This window comes from Mytilus galloprovincialis, chromosome 4, assembly GCF_965363235.1.
Source record: "Mytilus galloprovincialis chromosome 4, xbMytGall1.hap1.1, whole genome shotgun sequence".
Taxonomy (NCBI): Eukaryota; Metazoa; Mollusca; class Bivalvia; order Mytilida; family Mytilidae; genus Mytilus; species Mytilus galloprovincialis.
The window spans coordinates 89,900,256-89,922,697 of NC_134841.1; the positions used below are offsets into that span (position 1 = coordinate 89,900,256).

Genomic DNA, 22,442 nt, shown 5'->3' on the forward strand with positions numbered 1-22,442 from the left:
CAAACATCTCGGATATCCAGACTGAAATTTAAAACTAGAATGTGTTCTTCGGTTGGTCAAAGTGGCTGCCGATTTTGACCAGGAAAGCAATCTTCAGATATTTCTTGGGTTTGTTTTTTCCCACGGAGTTGCCCAGTAGTTCTCTCAGAGTACTTCGGCTTCCTTCCTTATAATAGCAGACTTCGAAGTGTCCAAGCACTCCCATTGTGCTAGGGGTTTGGACTTGGTGATAGTTATACAAAACTTAGTGACACACCTACATTAATCCTGTTAGGGAGTGTATACGGATGCTCCAAATAACAGGTATCATTCAAAAAAGATTGATAATTGCAAAACGATTCTAAAAGTACAGAAAAGGAAACCTAAGTGTATGCCATGAAATAAAATGTTCAAATTATTTTGGCAATCAGATTCAGGACGTTGAAGAGGAGGCCACAGGTTTCGTTTGATGTTGTTCAAAGTTTTATGTCAAAATAAATATGAATACTAAGAAAGTTTCGGTACACAAAATTACTATTAACTTTTATACTTAAGTTAAATGCTAAAACATGATGGGAATTTCGATAAATTTCAAATATGAAAGCTTGATGACTGATTATTTTTCGTAACCTACCGTAACATGATTTTATTTACAATTGTAGCATAAAGTAGCATTGCATTTCATTTTAAGTTGAACAACAAACCGTAATTGTGTGGGTCTAAAAAGTAAAAACAAAATACTGAACTCCGATGAAAATTCAAAAAGGAAAGTCCCCAATCAAATGGAAAAATCAAAAGTTCAAACACATCAAACGAATGGATAACAACTGTCATCTAATTGTTCAGTTTGGTTTGTGTTTAAAAGTTTTTTTAAATTCTAACTTTTTCAACAAATACATCTTTGGAAAATGAAATATCATAATTTTCTGAAACGTACATAAAAAATAAATTCCTCAAACTTAACTTATTTTTCCCTGGTGAAACCCAGAATGTTAACATTTAATGTCAAGAGAAACATTGTACCTTCAAAGAAGAACAACTTGTAAAACATAAAAATAACGATATTAACTGACGTTGACTAATGTTGTCGTGATTTATATAAATATATTGTTTACTGAAACAAACCATTATTTTAAGGTTTTAATAGACTGTGAAAAATGTGTATCCTTCGCGTCTGCATTCTGCTATCTTGTTCTATTGTATTATTGAACGGCGCAGTAATCAGGCGGAATAAATCGAACTTAAAAGACTTGAAGCACCAGTCGTGCAAGCAAAGGGTTTCCGGGTGAGTTCTTATCTTTAACATTTTATACTTGCCTTTTTTGTCACAAATAATAATTCGACTAAAAGTACACGGTAAAAGAGAAAACCGTATACTCTGTGGCTAGAAGTATGCATTTTGGTAAATTTCTTAAAACTATCTATCAAAATGGTTGGACAAAGTACAACACTGAAGTTAATTTCGAGAGTGAAAAAAATTACTGCACTACATTGAAGCACTATAGGCTAAGCTCGTGGAAAACGATCTTACTCTTTGTCATGGTACATGCAGACATTGAAAGTCGAAAAATGGCATTTGAACAAAGCATACATCGATTGTCAGTCATGTTTCATTTATTCCACCAATTGGTAAAACAAAAACTAAAAAGGGTTTACTGGTTTTAAAGGTTATTTTAAAACTTACGCAAATTTATTATTATTCCGTCTTGTAGATTTCGCTCTCACAATATCAACATAAGCGAAAATTGTAAGAAAGGGGAGATTCGATGGACATTGACAAAACAATATTTGAATTTAACTTTCCAAACCTCCGACACCAAAGAGTTATGCTTCAGCTCTAGAGCACCGAATGGACTACAGAAGTACACCGTTAAAAAGTTGAGAGAAAAAAAATTGGTTAAGTTGGGAACGCCGAGAAAAGGTATGTCAATTAAAAGTATACTTGCTTAAAACTTAAAGTAAATGACACATCCTTTTATTGAAAGCCTCGATGCAATACCATTGCTTACATTTACGCCATTTATTCTGTTGTGGGTAGTTACCCCATTGGCAAACATACCACTTGCTATTTATCTATTATGGACTTTTGACGAGGGTTAATACTCATGAATACGTTATATATGAACCTGTTCAGATTAAATTGACCGAGGACGAAGTCCGAGTGTCAATATGATCTAACAGGTCCATATGTAACGTATTGACTGAGTGAAAGTCCTTAATTTATATATTACATATGTAAATTATGCATTGGGAAAATGACGTTCAATGTTCTTTCTGTGTTTTTTTTTTTAAATTATGTTTTGCAATAATTTTAACATGACGTTTGTTATTGAAATATCGTTTTTTTAACAACTTCATAGCTTGTTGCATTATCATTCTTGTATTCTTATCGTCTGCATTTAACATAAATTTCTTGAAATGTTCCGATAAACTTGCAAATGTTTCTAATGCGGGACTTTCTCCGTGGTTGTGTGACGTCATGACGTAAATCTAAATTTAGCAAGATTTTTTATATTGACCACCAATCTACATATAAATAGAAACATAGAGTAAAAATGCAGGGACATATTTTCTATGTTACACAATTACTTATACGACAACCTTCATTTACAAATACAAGTATGTACTAATAAAATGAGCATTCAGTCAAGAAATTAGGTACATAGGAAGAAAATAACAATTACATGTCTTTTCTTTGTCATAAGCGTCTGTTTAGGCAGGCGAATGAAAAAACATAAGAATACTTTCAAACTAGATTTTTTTTATCAGTAAAAAGTAAATCACAAAAATACTGAACTCCGAGGAAAATTCAAAACGGAAAGTCCCTAATCCAATGGCAAAATCAAAAGCTCAAGCACATCACAAGAATGGATAACAGCTGTCATATTCTCGACTTTGTACATGCAGTTTCTTATGCTGAAAATGGTGGATTAAACCTGGTTTTATAGCTAGGTAATAAAAACCTCTCACATGTATGAAAGTCGCATCAAATTCCATTATATTGACACGATGTGTGAACAAAACAAACAGACATTATGGGTAGAAATGTGAAAAATTGGGATACAACAGTCTACATTGTGTTTTAATCTCAATCACCATAAAAACAAACAAGTGTCAAACAAAGAAGCACTAAAGGCATGTAAACAAAGCACATTAGCAAAAATAAAAGACAAGAAAACAAAAAATTACAATACCACAATAACACAATGACGGGATGTATAAGTACAGAGCCACGTTATATGTATAAAAGAAACACAAAAAGGTGCTCATAGACAAATCACATTCGCAACAATGAAAGACAAGTTTACCAAAATAAACTAAAACAAGAATAAATTAATGGAAATAAAACAGTTGGGTAACATGCACAGCACACATATATCTGGCTCTTGACGATTTGTGTAAATTGTATTCTGCTTGAACGTTTATTTCTCACTTTTCAGTTATATCGCGAAATAATTTGAATTTGGATGTAATACGTCCTCTGAGTGACTGGAATTTTTTGTCTATAATAGCAGATAGACATAATTTTGTCAATTACATGACCGTGACGTCATCAAAGACTTTTCACGATATACTCATAAAAATGCAATTTAGAATCAACTTATAAGCCGGAATAAATTTGCTATTTTTTCATTACTATTCGAAATGACATATAGACTTGTGGCGTTCAGATTTTTGTCAAGCCTGCGACTTTTTGTCGCAGAAAGCTCGACATAGGGATAGTTATCCGGCGGCGGCGGCGGAGGCGTTAGCTAACTTCTTGAAATATTATAATAGAGGGTGGAAGACCTGGATGCTTCATTCTTTGCATATATATGCCCCATGGTATGAAGTTTCCGTCACTCACATGTCCAATGTCCTTGACCTCATTTTCATGGTTCAGTGATTTTTTATAGTGTTCTCTCTTATCATAAGTAATAGGATAACTATATTTTGTTTGTGTTACCTTGCATAATTATATTTTGTTTGTGCATACCTTGCAAGGTCCCCCAAGCCCGTCAGACAGTTTTACCTTGACCTCAACCTCATTTCATGGATCAGTGAACAAGGTTAAGTTTTGGTGGTCAAGTCCATATCTCAGATACTATGAGCAATTTTTGTATATTTGGTGTATGGAAGGACTGTAAGGTGTACATGTCCAAATGGCAGGTGTCATCTGGCCTTGACCTTATTTTCATGGTTCAGTGGTTATAGTTAAGTTTTTGTGCTTTGGTCTGTTTTTCTTATACTGTATGCAATAGGTCTATTATATTTGGTGTATGCAATGATTGAAAGGTGTACATGTCTAGCTGACAGGTGTCATCTGACCTTGACATCATTTTCATGGTTCAGTGGTCAGAGTTAAGTTTTTGAGTTTTGGTCTTTTTTTTCTAATACTATGTGCAATAGGTCAATTATATTTGGTGTATGAATATATTTTATGATCTGTGTGTCAGTCGCGCAGGTTTTATTTGACCTTGACCTCATTTGCATGGTTCATTGCTCAGTGTTAAGTTTTTGTGTTTTGGTTTGTGTCTATTAAATTATAAGCAACAGGTCAACTATATTTGTAAGTATGGAAGAAATTGTTAGCTGTACATGACTGTCTGGCATGGTTCAACCGACCTTGACCTCATTTTCATGGTGCATTGATCAATGTTTAGTTCTCTTGGTTAATGTTAAGTTTATATTGCAGTTGTAATAAAGCTTTATATTTAAGACTATCAACATAATATCAATGATTAGTAAAGAAGGCGTGTGCACTCTTGTTAAATTAGCCGCTACGCGAGTTATGCCGTATGCAGTACATTTTTATGCTGTTTCTTCATACACAGGAACAATTACTCTTTTGTGCTTTAAGAATTCTTTTTTTCAGGTGTTATTTTCTCTATCTCTCTTTTGTTTATTAACCCGTGACAAGGATTTGTAGATAACGACTTACTACTATATTAATCCGTATTAGACACGAAGGTTAAAGCAGAAACTTAAGCATTACATGTATTAGAATTGTTACATAAGGAAAATCACGCCTTTTATTTTATCAGTACAATTAGTTCACCTCTCTTTGTTTTTCAATCGCTAATATATGAATATTTCACTACGCTAATTAATAGTTAAAATCAATGTTCATTTCATGTCAAACATTTTACGTCCATGTTGTTTAAAAAGAAACATGAAAAAATAATGTTTGAAGATGATTTCATTGAATCGAACAAATTCAAACAATCAACAACTTGACGTTTACCGGAAAAAGAAATACTGTTTTACATGGCCAAAGTGTTGCTAATGTGTTCTTGTTTACTATAATGTTAAATACTCAATTTTATACTTTTTTTTCTGTTACAGGATCTGACACTTGCACTACAATAAATAAAGGCAAAACTACCATCCGAATCGATCCAACTGGTACTTATTACGGGTTGTACGTACGTTACACGATTGTTTCGAAAGACCGTACAATTTGAACATCATGAACAAGATTTTCTACAACTTATACTATTAAGTTGTAAACATATATCTCATCTATTTTCATCATTTAGTTTTAGCATATTGGAACGGATTTGTTTTTGATTATACTTGTACTTGTACATGTTTTGTACTTGACTTATCATCAGCAATTGGAATAGTCAGTTTTATATAAAAAAAAAAAACAAAAAAAAAAAAAAAAAAAAAACAACATTTAATAGAATCGGCAGATGAAATAATTTTTGTTAATACCATTCATCTAAACTCGGTCGTCACGTTCCGTTCCTTCATCTGAAAGAAAAAAGGATGGTAGCGAATTCAAACAAGGTTTGCCGATTGATTTTATTATTTTAATTCCGAACACCAAGAACAATCAAATAGTAAAATCCCTAATCAAATGGCCAAATCAAAAGCTGAAACACATCAAACAATTGGAAAACAATTGACATATTTCCTGACTTGGTACAACCGTTGAACAGTATTTCTATCAGTAGAAAATGATGGTTTAAACCTGGTTCTTTTGATTGAGTTAAGCCATTTCAAGTGATATTTTATAGTGTGTCTTTCTATGTTGTGATGTTACACTTTTGTACTGGTTGTCGTTTATTGATGTCGTTCATACGTATTTCTCGTTTCTATATAATTTACACAGGCACTTGTCTCAGAAAAACAATTTCCTACAAACCTTAATATAAAACAAGGTACTAGTACTTAACTTCCATTTTTGAAAAATGTCAGCCGGTCGCGAAATTTCGTTGCCGGTTTCTCGGTTGTCAACCCAACTAAATAGATATAAGAAGATGTTATATGAGTGCCAATGAGACAACTCTCCATCTAAGTCACAATTTGTAAAAGTAAATTATAGATCAAAGTACAGTCTCCAACGGAGCCTTTGCTTACACCGAACAGCAAGCTATAAAGTGCTCCAAAAAATACTAGTGTAAAACCATTTAAACGGGAAAACCAACGGTCTTATCTATATAAAAAATCAACAAACGACAACTACTGAACATCAGATTCCTGACTTAGGACAGGTGCAAAAAATTGCAGCGGGTTTAAATGTTTTAATGGTATCAAACCTTCACCCTTAACAGAAACTATAGTGTAACATTAACACGTAGAATGAGACACTTTAAAATATCAATTGAGATGGATTAACTCTATCAAAAGACATATTAACACATATGGACATACACTGATCAAAGATCTGGCGTCGGTAGACGAAATAATTACGATTGACATACTTGGTAGTATTGCTACAAATGATTCCGACAAAAAAATAGACGACTTTGGCAAAACTTTTAAGAATTTTTGTCCTCAATGCTCTTCAACTCAGTACTTTATTTGGTCCTTTTTACGTTTTTGGATTCGAGCGTCACTGATGAGTCTTTTGTCGACGAAACGTGCGTCTGGCGTAGATACAAAATTTAATCCTGGTTTCTATGATGAGTTTATATACACCATTGTGTAGAAATATCGATTTAGATTTACAACATACTAAGTTAACGTGGGGTTAACAACCGAGAAATCGGCATATTACGGATTTCACGACCGGCTGACAATTTCAAAAATGCAATTTAAGTGCCTTGTGTTATATAAAGGTATATAGGGGGATCTGAGACAAGTGCCAATGATAATTTAGACCGTTGGTTTCCCCGTTTAAATGGTTTTATGGTAGTCATTTTTGGGTCTCTTTATAGAGATGTTCGGTGTGAGCTAAGGCTCCGTGTTGAAGACCGTACATTGGCCAATAATGGTTTATTTTTACAAATTGTGATTTGGATGGAGAGTTGTGTCATTGGCATGCATACCACATCTAATTTTATCTAATTATAGCTAGCTTAAACTTCTCAATTGTACTTCAAAGCGAAAATTATTAAGGCAGTGTGATATTAAAAGACATATCATTGCAGTAGTAAGTAACCGAAATATTTTTGACTTTTTGATTTTTGAACTTGTTGAGTAGTTTCAACACACGACTCATAAGAATTAAAATAACATTGAGATTTCAAATGTCCACGCGGTTAAGTAAACCATTGAAGTAAATGCCACCAACCATGTAAATGAAATGCTGCGATGGATTAATCGGACTTTACCTTAATCCTAGTTTTTGTAAAGTCAAGTCCGGTTAATCTTTCATAGTCTTTAAATCATCAAACACATACCACTATTTCTAATATCTGATGGTACGTAATCGATTTATTACTGATGTTCCTTATACAACACCATGTGTAGAAACTAAAACGTGCACTACATAATTAGCTGAATATTTCCATGGTATGAAAATATAAAAGTGTATTGGAGAAGAAGTTACTTAGTGGAAAGACTTATATCTGCTGTACTTGTCCTTTTGAACAATAGATAAAATTTTAACAAGCAAGAATTTTTAATAGTAAAACTTTAAATTGAAAAAAAGAAAATTCAGGTAAGCTGTTTTCCCTCTCACTTATATCCACCCTTACATTAGTATTTCAAATGCACGGTGAAAGCGTTTTTTTTCTTTCAAATGATATATTATAAAATCAATGCATTTTGAATTTTCTTTTTAAAATAAAAAAAATCTTTGAAAATTCATTTCACACGCTTTTAGGGCCTCATTTGTTCCCTTTTACTCTTTTAAAAAAGAAACTCTGATCATGTGACAACATCCCGTACTGTCAATTTTCTTCAAACCGTAATTATGTTACTCCATTAAACACTACATTATCGAAATATGTAATATATATATATATGTATTGATAAATGTTTAAATATTCGTAAATACATTAACATTTGTAATCATAACTTGGATAACAACTGACCTTTATTCGTAAAATATAATTGTACTGAGGCTAAATATCTTAAAATAACCGTTAATTTAGCATTTAAATTCCATTAAATGGAAAATGATCCTTCGATGATTTAAAAACAACATAAATATTCCGTTTTGTTGAATGGTTATATAAAGCCACCATTTTAAAACATATCCGTCAGTTGTAAGATGAAATAAATTATCTGTAACTTTTTGCATTTTATTCATATTTACAAACGTTTTTAACCAAGCACCAATTTTTTACGTTACTTGAACGACAGACCTCCTTTTACTTATCAAATTTGGAGTTTATTCACTTATAACTGGTAAAGGAGTCTCACAACCGTCTAACGCCTTGTTCGTTTTTTCAATCCAGTTCGCAATCCAGCGTTCTTTTTCTGTCGAAAGGTTCATAGGTGTAGCTGGTCGTAACGCGGCTGGTTTCCTAAACGACGCTCGTACGTACGACTCACCCTCTATCACTGTTATCTTAGATGTTTGTTTCACAGGTTTAGAAAATTGCGTCCTAGGCGATGGAGAAGAAATGTTCGGTAGTGAAGTCGTTCCTCTACTAAAACTCTGTTCTGAATATTTTGTTCCAGTTCTCTGTTTACGAACAAATGATGTCGGTATATTTATTACATATTTAGAATTTCCCTGAGGTCTCTCAATTTCAAACGATGCCTCTCTAGCAAAAGGTACTCCAAATGATTTTGACCGTTCGAGTCCATATGGTGATCGGCCACCTTGTGTGAATCGTAGTTTATGTCCATTTGGATGACCTCTGAATATCGGAACAGGAACAGAATCCACTTTCAGTGATTGTAAAGTTTCCATGGTAATATGCATTTTAATCTTAGAAAAATGAATTATAATCCAGCTTCTATAGAATATTTATAAATTTTCATACCATGTTTAAGCTACATCCAAAGTAAGCTAAAGAAAGACCTGTCAATGTAAAGAGGTCTAAATTCTTCGTATTACCATATGACGTTTTTATCTGATATAGAATACATGTAAGGTTTTTAAATTATATTTATGAAGCAAGTAGATTGTATAACGTGATACCAATTGTATTCAAAGTTTTTAAAAACAGCGTTAATGTGTGGAATTATTAAACAATGATACTACTAATCAGGAGACTAATTTTATGGAAATCTTCCCAGTGATTTACACAAGGGATTCATACCTCCTACCAACTTCAAAATCAGATTGGAAAAGTTTAACAGGGGGGTTATTTAAGGTTTACCGTTGATTAATTAACGTAGTTCTAAATACTTGTTTATTGAATAAATATATTTAAGTAAATAAGATGTACGTTGCTTGACAATGTCAAACTTATAGATATCATTAACTCAGAAAATATGTTTTGTCTGTTTGAATTAAACGACACTTTTTATCCCTTTAGTGTGATTATTTCCAACTTGCATTTTATTTGTAGGGGAAATAATCGTATTTCAGTCATTTTCAGTAAGTAGTCTTGATAAGTCCTAGCTTTCATTTACAATACTTACACAAGATGTTGTTATATGAAATTGGATAACCTGCATTTATCATGCTATTTAATAATATAAATATCTGAACGACCCCTCCTGAAAAAATCATTCTGCTTTGACAATACTATTAACACCCTCAAGGTCTACTTGATACATGCATACTTTTTGTGATCTTAAAGGCAGCAAAATATGATGAATTGACAGATGTTAAGATTAATATCAATATTTTTACATGACCTATAAAGGTTGACAGGAAACACATAAAAAATGAAATATAATAAAGATTTATCGATCACTATTAAGGCTCAAAAAATGACATTAATCAGGAAAATACTATAGATTTAATATACTGTATTTTCCACATATTACACTCATCTTAAGGGAAGACGTTAAAAGACAAAAACAAAAAAAAAAACAAAAGGATGGAAAGTTGAATTTCCGGATCACAGTGCAATTTAAGTAACCAGGGTGTCAATATCGTTGCTGGCGAACTGTTTGTCCTGAGATAACCTCCACCTAGAAGTCATAGTTCAAAGGACACAAATTGAATGATATACATTTAAAATACAATTAGCAGTTGATTAACTATGACATTGACCTAAACGTTCATTAAACTCCTTCCGACAATATCATAAAACAATACCCAAAAAACACCATCAGACATTTTTTTTTATCTTAAAACACCAACAGATAACCCCTCTTGCAATTCCATCTGGTAACACTATAAAAAAAAATCCCCTCAGGCAAAACTGTAAGACAAAGGCAACACCATCAGTTCAAATCACCAGACAACACCACTATAGATAACTCTACCAAACAACTTCATCCTGTTTACAAAACTTTGAATTTTTCGAAAAACTAAGGATTTCCTTATCCCAGGCATAGATTACCTTAGCCGTATTTGGCAAAACTTTTTGGAATTTTGGATCCTCAATGCTCTTCAACTTTGTACTTGTTTGGCTTTATAAATATTTTGATATGATCGTCACTGATGAGTCTTGTGTAGACGAAACGCGCGTCTGGCGTACTAAATTATAATCCTGGTACCTTTGATAACTACTAGGTAGGAGACTCCTACTAGGAGTGAATGGTTACTGTCTGAGTATGAACATAAGACACCACCGTCTGAAAAACTTAGGGGTGCTATAGCAAGGCCAAAAGGCATAGTCTTGAAACTGTAAACCTTATCTGTTCAAACCAGTCTCAGGAAATGACGATGCGAATTCTTTGTCCCTGACAGATTGATTGGAACAGGAGAAAGAGGAGGCTGTTACATAAACTGAAGCTCTAATCTCCTTCGTAAAATCGAAAGTACCCAATTGTCTGAAGTTATCAGAGACCATTGATCTAGAAAGTGTGACAGCCTGCACCCCCACACACACTGGATGATGAGGAAGAGGAGAAGTAAAATTGTCCTCTTCAAATTGGAAAAGATTCACCAGAGGGGACAACACATCACTTACCCTGCTCCTTTCCCTTAACAACTTTAGCTTTCTGCCAACCTGAAAAAATAGGACGAGAAAAAGCTGCTCTCTTCGTAGGCTGTGAAAAAGAAGAAGATTTGGGCTGATGAGAGTTTTGATACAAAACTTTGATTTTTTCGTAAAACTAAGGAATTTTTTGTCCCAGGAATAGATTACCTTAGCCGTATTTGGCACAACTTTTTGGAATTTTGGATCCTCAATGCTCTTCAACTTTGTACTTGTTTGGCTTTAGAACTATTTTGATATGAGCGTCACTGATGAGTCTTATGAAGACGAAACGCGCGTCTGGCGTTCTAAATTATAAACCTGGTACTTTTGATAACTATTTACACCACTGGGTCGATTGTGCCACTGCTGATGGATGTTTCGTCCCCGAGGGTATCACAAGCCCAGTAGTCAGCACTTCGGTGTTGACATGAATATCAATTATGTGGTCATTTTGTAAATTTCCTGCTACAAAACTTTGAATTTTTCGTAAAACTAAGGATTTTCTTGTCCGAGAAATAGATTACCTTAGTCGTATTTGGCACAATTTTTTGGAATTTTGGATCCTCAATGCTCTTCAACTTTGTACTTGTTTGGCTTTATAACCATTTTGATGTGAGCGTCACTGATGAGTCTTATGTAGACAAAACGCGCGTCTGGCGTACTAAATTATAAACCTGGTACTTTTGATAACTATTGTTAACCTGAGTAGTCTTGACAAAGCTTTGTCCATCAGTGACCTTAACATCCACCTTGACAACATGAGGGGCCTTATTCACGTCCTCCTGTAGCTGATCTAAATCAGTATACTGTCACATGAGATAGATATCATAATCAGTAATCTCTGTCACGTGATGTAAACGTACCATTACCGAATCAGTTGTTTCTGTCACGTGATGTAAACGTACCATTACCAAATTTGTAACATCTGTCACGTGTGGTATATGTACCATTACCAAATCAGAAATATCTGGCACGTGCAGTATACATAGTATTATCAATAATGTATGATACCTATTAAAAAAGAGGGACGAAAGATACCAGAGGGACAGTCAAATTCATAAATCGACAATAAACTGTCACTGCCATGCCTGAAAATGAAAAGGACAAACAGACAAATAATAGTACACATAACACAACATAGAAAACTAAAGAATAAACAACACGAACCGACCCCCCCCAATCTAGGGGTGATTTCACATGCTCCAGAAGGGTAAGCAGATCCTGCTCCAAATGCGGCACCCGTCGTGTTGCTTATGAGATAACAAATCCGGTAAGTAGTCTAATTCGGTAGGTCACATTTATGAAAGGGAAGGGGGATGTAGTTACGACGTAAGGAACATTAGTTTTCTCGTTTGAATTGTTTTACATTGTCCTATCGGGGCCTTTTATAGCTGACTATGCGGTATGGGATTTGCTCATTGTTGAAGGCCGTACGGTGACCTATAGTTGTTAATGTCTGTGTCATTTTGGTCTTTTGTGGATAGTTGTCTCATTGGCAATCATACCACATCTTCTTTTTATAAATCCGATATCATTTGTGAAACGGTTATTCCATAACGGTCAACCAACTCGTGATTTACGAAGAGATGATTTCAACTTCACCATTTAGAACTCTTGATTTAATAGCTTCCTTGTGTATCAATTGGGAGATATATACACCGTATGCAGATGCTGCTGGAATGTTGCTACTTAGGAATGGAAAGTTCACAATTGGAAAGCTGAAATCATCTCTTTTGTCGTAAAGTTTTGTTTTCAATCGACACTCATTGTTAATTTCTAGATGTAAGTCAAATTTTGAATTATTTAGTGAAAGAACATCATCTATATAGCGGAAAGTAGAGTTAAAGGATATTGCCAACTTCTTATCTTTCTTCCTAAGAAGTTCCTGTATGAGGTCAACCTCATAATAATAAAGAAACAAGTCGACAAAAAGAGGGACACAATTCGTTCCCATTGGAATGCCGCTAGTCTGTTGAAAAACACGTCCTCCGAACGTAACAAATATGTTGTCAATCAAGAAATCAAGCATCTTGATAATGTCTGTTTCAGTGAATTTTTTGTTTGTATCAGAGTGATCTTTTACAAAGTAGGATTTATCCCTTCCTAATGCAAGATACTTGTATCTTTGTTGGCCCTTCTTTTTTATGAAACAAAGCAATACAACTCTTTCAATTTATCTTTTTGTTTGGAATGTGGAATACATGTATAAAGTGTAGAAAAGTAAAATGTTTTAATACTATTACAAGATGAAAGAGAGTTAGATTGTATGTACTCTAAAAGATCTTTGGAATTTTTAAGTATCCACATCTGATTCACGCCACCTCTAGAATAGGCAGTTTCACAATAACTTTGAAGCCCGTCTTTGGTTGCTGATAAAATAGATGTTAATAATTTGGAAAGAGGTTTCGTGGAGTACTTGGAAGACCCAGCAATATACCTTGTTTGTAAGGACACTTATGCATTTTAGGTATTCAATACAGTGATGGAAGATCCAGTTCGTCATCTTTGGTTGAAATTCCTAAGAATCATAGAACAGACCTATGATTATCCAGGATTTCCTCTTTGGTAAGTGTAGTGAGGGTATATTTTGGGTTTCCAAGTGAATTGTCAATACCTAATTCGTTTATCAAGCAGTTAATGTAATGAGTTTTACACACAAAAACGATGTTGTTTCGGGCTTAATTTGCAAGAATATATATCTGATGTTGTTATTTTATATGTCTATACGTAGTTTGCAGCAAGGTGTTCTTTCTATGTGACGTCATCAGGCATGGTCGCCTTTTTAGCTCACCTGGCCCGAAGGGCCAAGTGAGCTTTTCTCATCACTTGGCGTCCGTCGTCCGTCGTCCGTCGTCCGTCGTCTGTCGTCCGTCGTCCGTCGTCCGTCGTCTGTCGTCGTCCGTCGTCCGGCGTCGTTAACTTTTACAAAAATCTTCTCCTCTGAAACTACTGGGCCAAATTTAACCAAACTTGGCCATAATCATCATTGGGGTATCTAGTTTAAAAAATGTGTCCGTTGACCCGGCCAACCAACCAAGATGGCCGCCATGGCTAAAAATAGAACATAGGGGTAAAATGCAGTTTTTGGCTTATAACTCAAAAACCAAAGCATTTAGAGCAAATCTGACAGGGGTAATATTGTTCATCAGGTCAAGATCTATCTGCCCTGAAATTTTCAGATGAATCGGACATTCCGTTGTTGGGTTGCTGCCCCTGAAATTGTAATTTTAAGGAAATTTTGCTGTTTTTGGTTATTATCTTGAATATTATTATAGATAGAGATACACTTTAAACAGCAATAATGTTCAGCAAAGTAAGATGTACAAATAAGTCAACATGACCAAAATGGTCAGTTGACCACTTTAGGAGTTATTGCCCTTTATAGTCAATTTTTAACCATTTTTCGTAAATCTTAGTAATCTTTTAGAAAAATCTTCTCCTCTGAAACTACTTGGCCAAATTTAACCAAACTTAGCCATAATCATCATTGGGGTATCTAGTTAAAAAAATGTGTCAAGTAACTCGACCAACAAACCAAGATGGCCGCCATGGCTAAAAATAGAACATGGGGTAAAATGCAGTTTTTGGCTTATAACTCAAAAACCAAAGCATTAAGAGCAAATCTGACAGGAAGTAAAATTGTTGATCAGGACACGATCTATCTGCCCTGGAATTTTCAGATGAATCGGATAATCGGTTGTTAGGTTGCTGCCCCTGAATTGGTAATTTTGAGGAAATTTTGCTGTTTTTTTGTTATTATCTTGAATATTATTATAGATAGAGATAAACTGTAAACAGCAATAATGTACAGCAAAGTAAGAACTAAAAATAAGTCAGTATGACCAAAATAATCAATTGACTCCCTAAGGAGTTATTACCCTTCATAGTCAATTTTTAACAATTTTCTTAAAATTTGAAGATTTTCAATAACATTTTCCACAGAAAGTACTGTTATAGATAGAGATAATTGTAAGCAGCAACAATGTTTAGTAAAGTAAGATCTACAAACACATCACCATCACCAAAACACAATTTTGTCATGAATCCATTTGTGTCCATTGTTTAATATTCACATAGATCAAGGTGAGCGACACAGGCTCTTTAGAGCCTCTAGTTTCATGTTGTCACAATAGGAAATTCAGGGGGAAGCAAGAAATTCAACGTCATAATTGGATTTTAACCAATGAAGAATTGAGATCAAACGAACCTCATGTTCATGTTCAAGAATATTGGACATTTCAAAGCGAGATAACCCAAGTTGTTTAAGAATTTTTTATAAAAACTCTGATAGTTTTAAATTGCTCACAGAAATATAATTTTATTATGACACATACTATTTCGTACGTGTATTTAAATTAAGTCGTCATAATTTTGGTAAATTGACATAACCTCGGTTTTGAAAGTATCTGTGTTATTCTATTGTTCATTTTTTTTTCATCGATATATATCATGACCACGGTATATCAAATTCATAAACAAAATACGTCATTTTGATACATTTTTCTGTATCAAATCTCTTAAAATTCGATAGAACTTTCTATAATAATTACCACTTCTTCTTTCTAAATAATGAAAGTGGGCAAAGCAGAATCTATTATAAGGTCAACCTTTCTTTAATGTCGATCTATTTGTATACTGTACATACGACATCTGTCGAACGGAGGTTTGGAGTTTGCATTTCAAAATGCAGACAACAGAAAACATTGATTTAAAATATTTTTTTCTTGATAATAAGATTGTTTCATCATTTTTCAATCTTATATCTGCTAAGGAACTGCGACGAAAAATGAAATTTTTATGATTTTTTTAAAGCATCAACCCATAGTCAAAGGTACAATAACCACAATAGAAACATAGGGGAAGAAAAAAATATGAATGTTATTTTCAAATGGCCTTTGACAACAGTAAACGCTAACTTAAAACTATTCTTTTTTAAAGAATCATATTTGGAAATCCTTCTAAAAGTTCACATGCTATGGGAAATTGAGATTTTTTTTATCACATTTAAGGTAAAAAAAATATATATATATTAAAATTTATTACAGGGTATAAGTGTTTCCCGTTTGCATAAATGATTATATTTATAAGAGTTATCAATGATATAGCACGTGTACTTATTAATGTAAAAAAAAAATGTCCTTCACTCTTGTGTATGCATTAAATTTTTCTATACAATGGGTGCAGAAAGGGATAAATCGACGAAGAATTAGAGAAATATAAATACACGTATGCATATTCACAAAGATCCAAATCGACTTTCTAATTTTCTTTAAAGTGTGAGTTTTTTGTATGAAAGTTTATTAAATCGTTAAAGGATATCGTTTCAGCTTCAACGGTCATACGTTTTCTTCCATGATAATAATATCAATACCAAAACTATTGGTCAATACATCATACCACACCAACCACTTACTCCTACTTACTGATTGAAAAGAAAAAAACAAATTACATAAGGCAATCAATATTATGTCAATAAGAATTCTTTACTTAATATGGTTTTATTAGAAATATATCAATGAATGAGTAACAATAGACATAACAAAAAACGTTACTTAATCTCTTAGCAAATAAAATATATATAAATCTGAATTACATCTCTTTAATCAACAATCTAAATGTTCATGTAACTTCGTCACATTTTTTCCTACTGTCTTGTTGAGCCTCGAAAACTACAAAAAGATCCATTAACATCTTTTCTTAAATGACATTTACGAACGAAATGATTGGCAAACTATATCGCAACAAATATAAAAGAAGAAGAAAAAGCCTGACAATGGACCTTTATGTATAGCCAAACAGTCTGAGGCCAAGTGTGTCGAAGTAAAACTTATTAATATGTGCAGTTTTTGGAAGTTTCATTATACATTGAAACATTGAAACATACATTACGGTATATTGAAGAAGATGTCGAGATTGTTATGGACATATATGTATGAGTTTGGTTAAACATGTTTTGCTATCGCTCAACCATTCCTATAACCTTTCTTTAGTAGTGCACCAGCACAACATATTGTAAAAATATGATCAAATTGTTTCTAGTCAGCAGATCATCACAATTCGCAACTAATATAGACAAAATGTCTCGAACAAAGACTACTAGTATATATTGAAAGCTAGTTCACAACCAATATCAATAATTAACCCATGCTTTTTTTCCCAGTCTGTATTTGGATTCAGTACATATCCAGCGGTTTAAGTGAAAAGACATCACAAGAATTTGAAGTCTAAGCATATTTTTGCTATAGGTGGTCAACAGGAATGCGCTATGTTCTGCAAATACACAATATGTGAGTGATACTAACGTTGATAATTGCTAGGGTTACGACTCCGTTCAATCATGCGTTTAGTTTTACGCAAAACTGCAGGTAAATCACTGATTACAATAAGCGATAAAGGTACTATGAGAAGTATTAATCCTGATATTCCAATAGCACGGGCCGACGGTCGACTGTCTGACGCACTTGTCAATTTTCTAATGGCAGCGTTTGTTGTCTTTTTGTCCACTGTCAGTTCTTTCGACATACTTGCAATGGCTTCTAGTAACAATGGGTCATTTGGGGACAGATAAGATTGATTACCGTTTCTACAGGAATCCGTGCATATCGAATGATATATAGTTGACGTGAAATTATATATATCAGTTTCGTTAAACACGTTTGTCACGTTGTATGTGTCAATAACTATAACGGTCGAAGTCACCGTCAAAATCGCACCTAGAAGGTCAGTCACTGTCGGGGCTAAAGGTATTACTGAAATACTTGATACTATCACGGTTTCAGTGACAGTTTCAGTTACGTTTACAGTTTCGGTTACGTTTATTATGTTCAATGAACTAATTGATGCAGTAACATAAACTGTTTCTGTTTCATTAACAGATATAACTTCCGTTGTGTTGTATATATTCGTAACATTTAGTGTTTCATACACATAACAAGGTGTCGGAGAAATGACGGGCACTGTGCTTAATTCCGTAACCTCTGTTACAACTGGTACTGTCACTCCTCCTCCTAAAGTAAAATAAATATAAACACTCATAATTTAAAATAGCAGAACGGCTTATTATTATTAATCTTATTTGAAATTCATTTGAATCGCACATAGACAAGACAATTCCTCACTAAAAGAAAATACAGGGTTTACAATCAATGTCACAATTAGGAAATTTACACAGGGTCTACCATTTTATGGTATTGGTTTTTTTTCTGTCAAATAATGTAAAACATAATTTATTAAATTTTCGTTATTTCTTTAATGGACGTCTACAAAAACCATGCAAAATCAAAAAAGACATTTCTTAAAACAGAAAGACGTATCGACAATTTAAATGCAAAAATAACTAGAGGCTCTCAAGAGCCTGTGTCGCTCACCTTGGTCTATGTGCATATTAACAATGGACACAGATAAATTCATGACAAAATGGTGTTTTGGTGATGGTAATGTGTTTGTAGATCTTTCTTTACTGAACATTTTTGTTGGTACAACTATCTCTATCTATAATGAACTTGGCCCAGTAATTACAGTGGAAAATATTTCCTAAAATTTACAAAAATTAACAAACATTTATGAAAATTGTTAACAATTGACTATAAAGGGCAATAACTCCTTAAGGGTCAATCGACAATTTTGGTCATACTGACTTATTTGTAGATCTTATTTTGCTGAACATTATTTCTGTTTACAGTTTATCTCTATCTATAATAATATTCAAGATGATAACCAAAATCTGCAAAATTTCCTAAAAATTACTAATTTGGGGTCAGCAACCCAACAACAGGTTGTCCGATTTGTCTGAAAATTTCAAGGCAGATAGATCTTGACTTGATAAACAATTTAACCCCATGTCAGATTTGCTCTAAATGCTTTGGTTTCAGAAATATAAGCCAAAATCTACATTTCTTCCCTATGTTCTATTTTTAGCCATGGCGGCCATCTTGGTTGGTTGGCCGGGTCACCCACACATTTTTTAACTAGATACCCCAATAATGATTTTGGTCAAGTTTGGTTAAATTTAGCCCATTAGTTTCAGAGGAGAAGATTTTTGTAAAAGATTACAAAAATTTACGAAAAATTGGTCAAAAATGACTATAAAGGGCAATAACTCCTTAAGGGATCAACTGATAATTTTGGTCATGTTAACTTATTTGTAGATCTTACTTTGCTGAACATTATTGCTGTTTACAGTTTATCTCTTTCTATAATAATATTCAAGATAATAACCAAAATCTGCAAAATTTCCTTCAAATTACTTATTTCGGGGCAGCAACCCAACAACCGGTTGTCCGATTCATTTGAAAGTTTCAGGGCAGATGGATTTTTACTTGATGAACAATTTTACCCCTGTCAGATTTGCTCTAAATACTTTGGTTATACGTTATAAGCCAAAAACTACATTTAACCCTATGTTCTATTTTTAGCCATGGCGGCCATCTTGGTTGGTTGGCCGGGTCACACCACACATTTTTTAAACTAAATACCCCAATGATGATTGTGGCCAAGTTTGGTTCAATTTGGCCCAGTAGTTTCATAGGAGAAGATTTTTGTAAAAGCTAACGACGACGGACGACGACGGACGACAACGACGACGGACGCCGGACGCAAAGTGATGAGAAAAGCTCATTTGGCCTTTCGGGCCAGGTGAGCTAAAAAGAAGTCATCCATTAATTATAAATTTTGTACCGACAATTCAACTTATTTATTCTTAATTAAAATTTAAAGTAATGAAGATAACCAATGAAGAGATGTGGTATGATTGCCAATGAGATAACTATCCACTAAAATTTAAATGAAATTATAGGCAACCGTACAGTCTTCGACAATAAAAAAAAACCCCACAAACTGTATAAAAGTCGTCAATAAAAGTTAAGAACGAATAGGTTATTTGAGCCTTGAACAATTGACAATATTTTAAGTTTGTATGCGAATGTTAACCCTTTTCTTCGAGTTCAATACAAGCGTTAGCTTATATATTGTCATCAGGAAAAAAATAACTCAAAATGGCTGAATTGATAGTTTATAACTCAACATATTGAACCATGAATAGACAAAATATGAACCACCCTTCAGCAAAATCTGAATAATATTAACTATGGTACAGACGGTAAGACAAATAAGTTCAGTATAGTTTAACATGTTCTATGGAAGTTTAATATATAATAAAATACAATACGATGATGTAAGATAAAATTGACAATGAAATTAATTATCCTGATATTTTAGCAGTGCTTTGCACTTTTATCGAATGCTTGTTTTGTTTAATTTGTAATAAAATGAATGATCAGATATTGGAATTTCACAGCTAAAAAAAAATTATAAAATACAGGATATGTGATATGATTCCAAATGAGACAACTTTCTACCAACATTCAAGTGACTTGAATGTAAACAATTATAGACAACCGTAAGGTATGGCCTTCAGCAATGAGAAAAACCCATACCCAATAGTCGGTTATAATTGATTCTGTTATGCAAAATAGGAAATATTCAACTGAGAAAACTATCATGACAGACATGAACCAGTGACAATCACTGAACTTCCGGCTCCCAACTTGGGACAGGCACATATCGAGTATGGCTGTGTTAAACTAGATCAAAGGCACCAACCCCCAACCTGGGTCAGTGTTGTAACAGCAGATTACAAGAACATAGTATGCTAAAAGTAAACTTAGAACAAGTATGAAAAACAGCAAAACACGACATTCACTTTAATACAGGCTCCTGGCTTGTGAAAACTGACATTATTAAGATGCTAGATTTCTTGATTGACAACATATTTTTTTAAGTTTGGAGGACGTTTATATTTTAATGAACAATCGACATTCGCATGGGAACCAGCCGCACCCCTCTTCTTACCGACTGGTTGCCTTATTTATATGAGACTGACTTTATACAGGCACTTACAAGAAAAGAAGTTATCTGTATCCTGTAAATTTACTTTCCAATAAAGATGATGTTTCTCATTAAATAATTCAAGATTTTGTGACTATGATGAACGCATTTATTCCATCGAACTAAAGATAAAGGATACATCTGACACAGTTAAGTCTGTCTCATATCTTGACTTACATCTATTAATTGACAATGAGGGTCGGTTGAAAACAAAACTTGACGACAAAAAAGATGAATTTATCTTCATAACTGTGAACTTTCTATTTCTATGTAGCAACATTCCTGCAGCGCCTGCATACGGATTATATATCTCCCAATTGACACGTTATTTCCGGGCTAGTATTTCCTATATTGATTTCCTTGATATAGGGTTAACGTAGCTGCTCAGAAGGAAGCTATTTAACTAAGTGTTTCAAAGTGTGAAGTTGAAATCATCTCATCATAAATTTTATGGATGCCATCACGAGTTGAGTGGCCGTTATGGAAAATCCGTTTAACAGATGATAGCGGATATGTTCTGTATGTCAAAACTACAACATCGACCCCTTTTCATGAATGTGACCTACCGAATTAGACATATAACCGGGCTTGTACAAACATGAGCAAAACGACGGGTGCCACATGTGGAACAGGATCTGCTAACCCTTCCAGATCGCATGTGATCACTCTCAGTTTAAAGTGTGGTTCTTGTTGCTCAGTCTTTAGTTTTCTATGATGTGTTTTGTCTGTTGGTCCTTTTTTTTTAGACATAGCATTGTCAGTTTTATTTTCGACTTCTGAGTGTGAATGTCTTTCTGGTAACTTTCGACTTTCTTTTGGAACATAAATATATATATATATATATATATATATATATATATATATATATATATATATATATATATATGGCGGGGTTAATTTAAACTAAAAGGGTATACGGAGCGAGAAATCCGTCTTACATATTCACATGCATAAACATTACTCAAATCTATAATTTAAAAACACGATTGAAATTACATTACCAGTATAATATCGATAGGTTATTTTTGGTCCTCAATACTTTTCAACTTCGTACTTTATTTGGCCTTTTTTTTTTTATATATTCAAGCGTAACTGATGGGTCTTTTATAGACGAAACGCGCGTCTGGCGTAAATATAAATTTTCAATCCTGGTCTCTATGATGAGTTTATTTAAAATAAAACGAATTCATTGGCGCGTTTAACTATCTTCACTACTAAAAACTCGACTGCAAATGTTTTCATATGATACATCTGGGACTATTATACTAATAACTGGGACTATTGTTGTAATAGACCCAGGATACTCTTATTTCTTATTAATAAAATTTATTTAAAAAAAAAGAGCAAATTGGGGTTGTTGTAGGGTCCATATAC

The 22,442-nt window shown here is 33.5% G+C and overlaps 1 protein-coding gene and 1 long non-coding RNA gene across 2 annotated transcripts in view; one reads left to right on the forward strand and one right to left on the reverse strand.

Annotated features, from left to right (window-relative positions):
* The first annotated feature begins 925 nt into the window (after positions 1-925).
* Positions 926-5,546, forward strand: LOC143070832 (uncharacterized). The gene is made up of 3 exons (XR_012976732.1): positions 926-1,264; positions 1,692-1,900; positions 5,305-5,546. It is a non-coding gene; the product is annotated as an uncharacterized LOC143070832 (long non-coding RNA).
* Positions 5,547-16,668: 11,122 nt separating this feature from the next.
* The window catches only part of LOC143070833 (uncharacterized), a 36,072-nt gene continuing 30,298 nt past the window's right edge, over positions 16,669-22,442 (reverse strand). Inside the window, exon 7 of the mRNA XM_076244955.1 lies at positions 16,669-18,190. Within this exon, the coding sequence (XP_076101070.1) occupies positions 17,481-18,190 (710 nt within the window). The 3' untranslated portion in view covers positions 16,669-17,480. The remainder of the gene's footprint in view (positions 18,191-22,442) is intronic.